Source organism: Haemaphysalis longicornis, unplaced genomic scaffold (assembly GCF_048455015.1).
Source record: "Haemaphysalis longicornis isolate Haplotype H1 unplaced genomic scaffold, Haemaphysalis longicornis Haplotype H1 scaffold_1, whole genome shotgun sequence".
NCBI classification, from domain to species: domain Eukaryota; kingdom Metazoa; phylum Arthropoda; class Arachnida; order Ixodida; family Ixodidae; genus Haemaphysalis; species Haemaphysalis longicornis.
The window spans coordinates 392,497,250-392,507,447 of record NW_027526203.1 but is presented as its reverse complement, the minus strand read 5'-3'; the positions used below and the strand labels follow the sequence as shown (position 1 = coordinate 392,507,447).

Here is a 10,198-nt window from a genome sequence, read left to right as displayed (position 1 = left end):
GTTTCTAGATTTTGCTCGCACGATCTGTTAAGACGGCGTGCAGCATTTATTCTATCTTTTTTTTTTTTTTGTAATTTCAGAACTGCCATTGTGGCCGTGCCAGGGCTGCTGTACCCTGCGGCTTTGACTGAGCAGTCTAACAACCATGAATCAGTCGCTCTCTTGTGGTTGGCTGAGAATTCTTACACAAGTTTTCAAATACAATTGAAAGGGCACATTTTTGATGTACAACGTGGTACAACTGGTAAAACCTGGTAAAACGCAAACTTGATCTCGCGGCATTAGTTCTGGTTTGCTGTATGGCGCGGCGGTCGGCCGGCTAATCTTATCTTATGACGGCCTGACGGCCCCGTGCGGTGCCCGTCCGCCCGTCCTCCCTGTTCTGTGACTCAGTCATTCAGTCCCATTCGTAAGTGACTCAATCAGCAGGCATTTCCGTCCGGCCGCGGGAACCGCCCGCGTTTTCGTGTGGGGAGATGGTGCAAGTTACCAACGTAAGCATGGCTGCTTTATATTCCGGCAGTACTTATGGCGAAGCTGTCCAACTTTTCGGTCGTGTTTACCCGCCGCTACGCGTTTGGTAGAACCAGTAGAACTCCGTCTCGTAAGGAACAGCCTGGAGTTGCTCCACAATGCGAGCCCGCTTTTTTTTTTTTTTATCTTTTGGTAAACTTTAAAGACTTGAATAATTTTTGTAGCTTTTACAACATGTGATAGAAACATTTTTCATCCAGCTATTAGTTTAAGAACCGAATACACGGCGTTGAAGTGCAGCGATCAAATAGCTGAGGCACCGCACTGATAAGGATTTCGGGTCATGTACTGGACACGTGCCTTGAATGTAGCCCTGCAAAGACTGACGAGTGGTTCGCAGAACGTTTTGTTAGCTTCGCAAGAAACAAAAAAAATATCCACCATATCACTTAATATTCTAAAACTGGCCTATAACCTGCACGCTACCTGAAAAGCGAAACTTTTAGGGCAAATCAGGTTTTCACACAGACAGAAGCGCCACCATTGCTGCGCATTATGAGTTGAGCCTAAATGGCTTACAACGGCGGCACAACAAAAAACACTTTTGCCGTTTTAGGCTCAAGTTCTGCATAGTGATTTAATATTAGAACAGAACTGAACACGTTCTTTGAAATTTCTGAATCAAATAAATTACAAACGCATAGACAAAGTAATTCCAACCTGGTGAGTTTCATGTCATTTCGTGGTCGACTTCATTGTTGAAATTTGTTTTTCTGAGGCGTGATGATCAATGTATGACAATTCCTGGACCTGTAAAAGTTAACATGGTGTACATGATCCCGCCACACCCGAGTAAAAAAAGTGGAGTGAAAGCGTCAGAAGAACAGTCCCTTGCGGGGCGTGCGGATGCACTGTACTCTTATCTCGTGCTGTGCGCTTATCACGTCCTGTACTCTATTAGCTTTGCGCCTACAAAATAGGCTGAATGAGGCTTATTTGTGGCTAAATGACAGCATTAGAAGCCTGTCTGTGTGTCGGCCACCTTGGAAGGCTCCAGTTATTTGTTGACTATATGCACTGTAAATGTTGAAAATTGCAATTTCCGGCTTGCTTATTAGGGATTAAGTACTTACATATACTTTAAGCAATCTTTTCAGAATTTGACCGCAAATTGAAAAAGTCCTGCTGTTTTCATTGGTGACTGACACTAGCAAGAGCAATGAAGTATAAACTCGGGAACAAGTTAAGAACTGCAGTAGTTCATCTGCGGTATCACTCCGCCTAAGCAACGGACCCGGATGTCAATGAGCGTGCTCATGTTTTGAAAAGAGATTGCTATGAATCCCTAATTTCATCTGATTTTCGGCGTAGTCGCATGTCTCCACTGCTATCTATGGTGTCGGTTCGTTTGTGATGAGTTCTGCTCTCAGAAAGCGAAAAGTTTTGTCTTTTTAACACAAGCTCGCAATTTTAAATGCCCTCCCCGTCGGCGAGAGATGAACGTCACTGCCTGATACAGTATCCCAGCTAGGACCCCCTCAAAAATTTTGAGTGCGGAGAACTTCAAGTACGCAGAAAGGTGCCCTCGCAGCATAAGTTTGGTTCTTGAAATGGGTTGAGGCACCAAAGAGTGTCAAAACGCAAAAGTGATAGTTAAGTTACGTGTGTGAATATGGGGGTACATGACCTTGCTTCTTTGAAGTGCCGTGTAGTGACTTAATTAAGTTCATGGAAAAGCAGCCGGCGCAAATCGCAGTTTTTCACTCTGAAATAAATCCTTTAACGGTGAGTTCATCACCGATGTATAGCATTTCGTTTCTGCTTCATTCACGCGAGCGTTAACTCGAAACCGGCATATTACGAAAACCTGCAGATAGTGAAAAATTGCGAAGTTTTGTTAACTTCGTCATATCCAAGTTTAACTGTATTGCGTTCAAAAGCGTAATATTTGGCAAAAAAGATAATAAAGCAGTGCAATTGGATGACGACGTACTAAAGGGAGCAGCCCCAAAGCGCTGTGGTGTTATTCCTCTCTCTTGCCCTTGTCTAGTTGCACTGTTTTATAAATTTTTCTTGTGCATCTCCAACTTGCGTAGTTGCACTAGGGCTTGATGTTGGGTAGACATTACCGCTTGAAAAACATTGTGCCAAACTTCGAGAAAAGATTAGTTGCGTTCTACTTCATTCCAGTTTTCCTTGCTGTCTTTCAAGCGATAATTGCATATTTGGTTGCGGCACGAATATTCGGGGGTACATGGTTTGTTTGGTTCATAATCGGGGTCAAAAAGTCCAGACGGTCAGAAGCAATGCGAAAAACTTTTTTTTTTAATTTTTCCAGTTACATTGTGCGTAATTCAGCTACTAACCGAGGACGCAAAAGCAGCTTTTTTTTACGCCTGAGCTGTGTTTCATTTTACACAAGATATGTATAATGTTTAATCTGTAAGTTAAATTCGCGTATGGAATACTCGGGATCAAATCATGCACCGGTTGGAAATACCTCTAAGTGTTCCAAGGAAAATATATGGTGTGGAAACTGGTACATTATTTGTTTTAAGCACTGTTCTAGCAAAATGCAGGGCATAGTTGGCTTACATTTGTTGGGCCGGGGTCTACGACATTTTGGTGCGCCAGCATTCAGTGCATGGTTCTTTGACATTTGCTGTCTGTCAGTTGTCATACAACTTTCAGTGAGCATTTAGTACCCATATTTTTACCCCAGTTCTGTCAAATACACATGGTAGTCCACCAGTGCATTTCTTGCAAGGTTTGAATGAACTCTGTAGAGATGGTGTGCTATAGCTGTCTGCTCAAGGTTGGATTAGCGAGCGCTTGTGGTATCTGGAAGCTATTTATTAGGCTTATTTTGCATGGAACTTTTGAGCAGGAGTAGATATGAAAAGAGCCCAGGACAGAAATGGCAGGTTACTCTCTATTGCTATGGCTCATGGGTAATCAAGTACTGGTTATCGCGAATGACTGTATGTGCAGTGGCCAACAGTGATAATGCACCTGCCCATACCTACCCCTAGCTCTTACACAAACACCCTCTAACGTACCCCACAAAAGATGCTCTGCACCACCTCCAATACAATACTCCCCCCTTGCAAAATATATATGTACCATTACATTTACAATATTTTTTGGGGGGGGTCAGAGGAACTAGCTATGGGACCATTTTTCTGTAATTGTTGCAAACTGGTATTGTGGAAATCACTCATTTAAAGCACAATATGGTTATTAGTCAATCCCAAAAGGGTGCTCTGGTTTATTAAAATAACCTCAGCTAATAATACCCCCTCCCCAGATAAAAACAAAACACGTACTTAACACCTCTCCAAAATATTCCTCGTTGAAGAAAATGTGGTCCTATTTGCATAAACAGTTGCAAAAGGTTTTATGGAAGTTTTTTATCATGTAATGGATGATTTCAACCAAGTCAGAAAATTACAGCCACGTTTCTTTTAGATATTTATCGATGAATATCAATACTTTGTGTGCTCAAGTCATTTGCCAGCACTGTTGTATTTTTGTTGCATTTGAGGCTAAAATAATTGACTTTTTTAATTGAACAGGACCAAGTTCGGCGCATGGCTCTAATGATTAAGGTGAGCACTTTCTTTGGCAATTTTACTGAATTACTGCATTGTGTGCAACAGGTAACCATGAGGGAAGGAAAGTACGAAGTTTTTTTTTTTCCAGGCTGATGCAAAGAAGTTGGCCGAAGATCGGAATTTTACTGACCCATATCAAAGCATTATGGCGGCGCTGCTTATCCGAATGGGTTTTGACGAAGTTGGAGCTGTGTATGCGGCCAAAAGGGACAAATCACTTCACGGCGCCTTAGCTTTTCTGAAGTTTGCGTTGTTCAGCGATTGTGAGGTGTGCTGTGTGCAGGTTCCAAAGGAGGTAAGCTTTCATTTTTGCTAGTGTTCAGGGTCGTTCCTGGACATTTTCAAGCAGAGGGCGTATAAAAATTGAGTTGCATCTGGCTTCTTGACAAGATTTAGTGTGTGTGGGGCAGTTGCTTTGTAGTCATTATATGAGTGGGGCAAAAAAATTTCTCCCCACGCATTAAACTCGCACAGTGTATGCAGAGTGTGCCGAAGAATCGATTAGCTTGAGTAACATAAGAGGTTGCATTTGGGTTGCACACTTTGGCAATATGGCTGACATGACGGAGAGTGCAAGCAAGTTGATGATTCTTTTGGAAGGGGGTATGCATTTTTCAGCTATTTGTATGTGATCTTCCCTCATCGTATGCAAAGTAAGAGGTTTTGCTGAGGAAAAACAGTATGAGGCTGTTACGAAGGAATGATGGGCAAGATCGCGCAAAGTCATGAGCTCAAAGTTGTGGTTCCAGCAGACACACTCAATATATATTCAAAAGACCGGGTGGAGCTTAGCGATGGCATGATAAATAATTACGCAAACGACTATGTACATAAATGCGCTGGGAATAATGAAGAAGTTGGGATAGAAAGGAAAATGCGGTCCTACATTAGTCTGAGGCAGGCATTGGGAACAGTCTAGCAGAGCAGAGGTGAGCTCTTAGCTTCTGTTGGTCGAGGGGTGGTGGCAGTCTGTCTGCAGGGCTGATAAGCTCTGTAGGCAGGGAAACTCCACACTGGGATGACGGTCCCATGGCGAGGGATGGGGTGGTGACCGATGGCTAGTGGTGGGAGAAGAGCTTAGGCCTATGCCACAATGAGATCTCGCTGCCCGTGCTTTGCGCCACCAACACATCGCTCACTCGTCAAGCAGACATTTGGCTTGCCCGGCAGTGTTCGGGACGGTCATCGTGCCTATGCCTCGACGAGTGGCCATCCTTTCGTGGCTAGGGTTCGCGCAAGGCACCTGCGAGTTAGTGCTGGCCCTGGAGGACAGCACTGATGGCATACTCACAGGTCCACAGGATGGCATTTAACATGTGTGGAGCATGTTTATCTAACGTAACTTATGCTGAACAAAGCCAAATTTTAATTATTAGATAGGTGAAAAATAAAATTCCAAAGACTTAGGTAGCACCAGATCATGCTGGAATTCAGTGCAGCATTATCGTAGTAGTGCATGGCACAACCGAGATGGAAACCTTGTGTTTTTCCCCGTTCCGAGCTTGAGATAGTTGTTACAAGGTTCGCTGAGGTCCTTGAAAACCTTGAGAACCCTTGAATTGAGAAGTGTAAATTTCAAGGCCTGGAAAGTCCGGGAATTTTTAAAGGGTCCTTGAAAACCATTGATTTTTCTGGAGATAACCAATGGCCCTATCTTTTCACAGGTATTTAAAGTGTTTGTCATGAATTTTAGGTGTTAAAAATGTAAAGAAACATTGTAACAATCAAGTGTCAGTGTATTGCGTGAAATTACGAGTTGTGGATTCTCATTATTACCAGGCAACGTTAGGAGCAGCACTCCTCAATAGAATTCATGTCACGATACAATCCCGTGAAAGCGGGCTTCTGTTCTCTATCTTGCATGTTCCATCTAGTCTGTGAACGGCCTTTCATTGCATGTTTGCTGTGCCTCATACGCTCCATCTGCGTTTGTTTTTTCGTGCAAATGGTGGACGTGTACATAGTTTATCCTGCCTTGCAGCAACACTTGCTGAGTTGATTTCAGCTGATACTCTTGCTGATAAAGCAGGAGATGCAAGCAACATTAACTAAGTTTTGAAATCAAACAGCCTCTGCAAACCACCAAGAAAAAAGAAAAACCTATAAATATAAACTATGAAAAAAAAAAGCTGGGGGAGCATTCATGAACCCATAGTGCCTATGTATATGTGCATTAATGTTCTTAGGTATTAAGGCAATATCAAAATTTTGCATTTTGTTGAAAAAGTTATAAATAATCCCAGATAAAACATAAGATGGGGACCTTGAAAATGTGTTTTCTGGTCTTTGAAAGTCCTTGAAAACCCTTGAATTTTTGCTTTTGAAGCCCGTACGAACCCTGTGTTAGAAAGCGCTTGTCCTGTGTAGTTCTTCTCTTTGTCCCACGTTTTTCTGTGCTTTTAGTCACCTTGTCTCCATACCAACTTGCCCACTTGTCGGTTCTCCTAAAGTAGAAACAAACACCCGAGACTTCGGTTGTACACGGAAATAAACGTTTGCGACTGTTAAAACTACTCACTGGAGCTGCAAGTGGGCTGAATGCAGTGCTTCTGTATAGTGCATTATAGCTGGCGAATTTATTGTCATCTACAGAAGTCCACAAATTTATGTCAGTGTATAATCTTGAAGAATTGAAGTAATGAATGTGAGTGGTCCAGCTATTCTATAACTTTCCTAATTTCTGGGGATTAAAGGGAATGAGGCTATACCTGTTTCTTATTCCCCACAATGGAATATAGGGGTGCTCATTTGGCTCCACTGTTATGATTAGCAGGGATTACAGCTGTTTGTCCCTACCCAACAATATGAAAACTAGCAATGAAGTGGCGCTTTGTTAAACTGGTTGTTCTAAATCTGCTTTTAACTGAACCGTGACTCTAATGAAACAAGTTTTGATGAACCGTTTCAATGCAATGAAGAATGACTATTTCCATATTGCTACCCACCCCCATCCCTGTCCAATGGGTTTCACATTTAGTTGCCGTGCACCAGTGTTCGTGTGTCATGACACACATGGTGCCATCACCACCGGTGGGTTATGTTCGATGTGGTACGATGCCATGCACGACTCAATTGAGTTGCAAAAAAAAAAAATTAAACAGCCATGCTTCCCTTTGTGAGAGGGCAACTGGGTATTCCACTATTTTTGTGAACAGGGGTTTGCAGCACTGTTTGAACCATAATATAACCTGTGGTAACTGCTTGAGCAATCACCCGGAATACCCAGTTCAAGCATGCTGCCTATATAGGCTGAGCACATTTCTGATCAACTGGTGCCATTGTGTTTTTAGGGCTTGCTATACTTTTTGGCCATCGTAGCCGCACACTGCCTCAACCAGTCGCAAGGCAATCAATTGTCTAAGCATCAACCGAACTAGTTGTATGAAAATATATCTTCTCTACATTGCTGCAGAAAAGATGAACATGTATACACATTGTTCAGCTTCCAGCACCACATTGAACAAGAGTGCTGTCACGCAAGTCGCCTCCGAGGCGAATCTTGTGGATGTCTACCGCTGCCTGTCTGGTCACACTTCAAAACAGTTGGGAGGGAGATCGGCTTACAACTCCCAATATCTCGTAGCTTTCTCTTCTTGTCTCATTCGCACGTATTTTGGACGAGGCTTACACATGTACGCACAACTACGTATGCTCATTGTTAACCAGCTTTGCCCTAATTTCCAATAATTGTCGTTGGGGCTTGTTGAGGTCTCGGCTAGACGAAGCAGGCTCCACAGTAAGGCCATCTCATTCTTGCTTCGCCGGTATGCATTAGTGGGATAGGGGCCATTCGCAGTTACAAGGTGTCCCCAACTAAATAAGCATGCAGCACCTGTGCCTTGCTCCTGCCTGCATGTGCACGTCGGAGGTCGCCTTGAGGTTGGCTTATTTTCAGGGCTGGTCAGAGATACTTCAAAATGTGTTCTTGAATACAAATATCACAATACATGCTTTGGGTGCCTAATTCAGATGCATTAGCATAGGTACATTTAAGTTTGGTGTAACTGGATATTTCGGAGATACTTTTGCAGGCACAGAATAAAAGTATTTCGGAATACAGATAAAAGATGGATACAGATACTGAGATGCTCTTTTTTGTTTTGGCGACTTCATGTTCTACAATTTATTTTTACGAAGCATTAGGTTTCAAAACCAATACATGCTTGAAGAGAATTACATAACTTCTCCCCAATAAATTGCAGCAGCAGCATTGACTTTGTAATCAAGTTTTACAGGAACTCATTAAACTTCTTTTGTTCTGTATTGTTTTTAGTCGCACTGAAATAATTGTCGAGCCTTGGGTGTTGGTGTAACTTGTTTGAACAGCTACAGCACTGAGAGTGTATAGGAAAGCAGGCGGTTTGGCTCCAACTGAACAAACGAAAAAAAAAGAAAAAAAAGAAGCTCACACTAATGCGTAAGACTTGTACGCAACCTTCACGACCATCACGAAGGTTGAAGTCCACGATTGGAGCCAATTTGCTTCTTCTTCGCTGCCACAATGACCTTCATTTCTTAATTATTGCTATATAGGGAAGCTCACAGTAACGTGGACGTTATAATCATTGGACATTGAACGTTGTGTACGCAGTAGCACTTTTCACCTCACTGACACCATTTAGTTAGAAATGCTTTTATTAATCATCGTCGAGGTTAGGTGAGTTCTCTTCATCTCCATTGAGGACTTCAACCGACTCTTCTTCTCCCTCGATGACCACTTCCATTGCCTGTGGTGGCGGGGGTGGAAGTGATGCTGGAAGTACAGTGTACTATTACACGCAGGCGTTCTCTTCATCTTCAGCCGTTGTGCCTTATGATTGCTATGGTAGACGGGCAGTGGCTGACACAGTCGATCGATTTGAGAAATGCCGAAGTTTGCAAAGACAAGATCATGGGCAGAGCCATAACGGGTGAGGGTCATGGGCTGTGTGATTACCATAGCAAGGTAGCAAGATGTTGCCATGATTGCGGCAAACGCTGGAGTTTTTTGTTTGCCTGTCTTGGCCAATCTCCCTAAGGGGGTATGCTTTGCTTGACAAACGTGCGCCAGGGTCGCTCGGCGGTCGCCGCGAGGCACACGCACGAGTGCTAGGCATTTTCTTGTTTTTTTTTTTTTAATCTGCCAGGCTGTCGCTGCGAGGCCCGCACTCACGTACGCACGCTGGGAAATTTCTTGGTATGTATAACTGCGGGCACGAAAAATTACAATTTGCCAAACAGCTTCACTATTAAAAAAAAAAAAAGTGGGTGTCTTCTGCGCCACGAAAATAAATGTAATGAGATACTCATATGTGCCAGAGTATCGTGATATATTTGAGATACAAGTACATTTTTCAAAAGTGTTTTGATACTGAAATACAGGTACTCAAAAGTATCTCCGAGATGCTATCGTGATATCCTAATACCGCGATACCGCCCAGCCCTGATTATTTTGGTCACCCTATTGGTGACCTGCTGCTAATGCAGAGAATTTAATAAAACCAAGGTTGATTGGTACTTAATTTCAATAGTAGAGCTGTTAAAGCATTTAGTTCCACCGTGGAACGTTACCAAAAGACTCAGCCCAGTAGAGTGCACGTGAGCGTGTGCCTCGTGAGGGGCGCCCGGCGTCATCAGGGCTTGCGTGTGCGCTTGTGCCACTTGAGGAGCCCAGCGTTCGTGGTGTTGTGATCTCGCGCTTCCACTTCTCCGTGCCAGTTCACATGTGTTCTTGCCTAAAGTGGGGAGCACAGACGCCAAGTTTACGCTCCAGACGCCGCTTTCGCAAAGCCAGTTGTGAAAGGTTCTAGCGCGCGCGGTCCACTTTGGGAAAGATGTGAAAGGCGGCAGACAAAACGATCTGGGCCTGCCAGTCATGGAGAACTTTCAGCGGCAAGTTCAGAAATCCATGCGAGGTGCAACAGCTGGGTCTCCGACGAAACGAGAGGGTCCATCAGCTCTGCGTTTCTCCAGCCTTGCGCCACTAGTGCAGGGTGCGCCAATTCTTTTTGTAGTGACTGCGAGTTCATTTCATCTTTGCTGTTTTCGCTGTGCATAAGGGCTGCAGTATACAATTACGGTTGTATTTTATTTACCTGTCGTTCCCCTCTATGTGGGACTTAATCATGTCT

At 43.5% G+C, this 10,198-nt stretch overlaps 1 protein-coding gene across 1 annotated transcript in view; it reads left to right on the top strand.

Moving 5' to 3' along the window:
• Positions 1-341: 341 nt before the first annotated feature.
• LOC144155299 (E3 ubiquitin-protein ligase RNF31-like) overlaps positions 342-10,198 on the top strand; it is a 45,804-nt gene continuing 35,947 nt past the window's right edge. Inside the window, exons 1-3 of the mRNA XM_077686643.1 lie at positions 342-494; positions 4,050-4,082; positions 4,177-4,383. Of these exons, the coding sequence (XP_077542769.1) occupies positions 477-494; positions 4,050-4,082; positions 4,177-4,383 (258 nt within the window). The 5' untranslated portion in view covers positions 342-476. The remainder of the gene's footprint in view (positions 495-4,049; positions 4,083-4,176; positions 4,384-10,198) is intronic.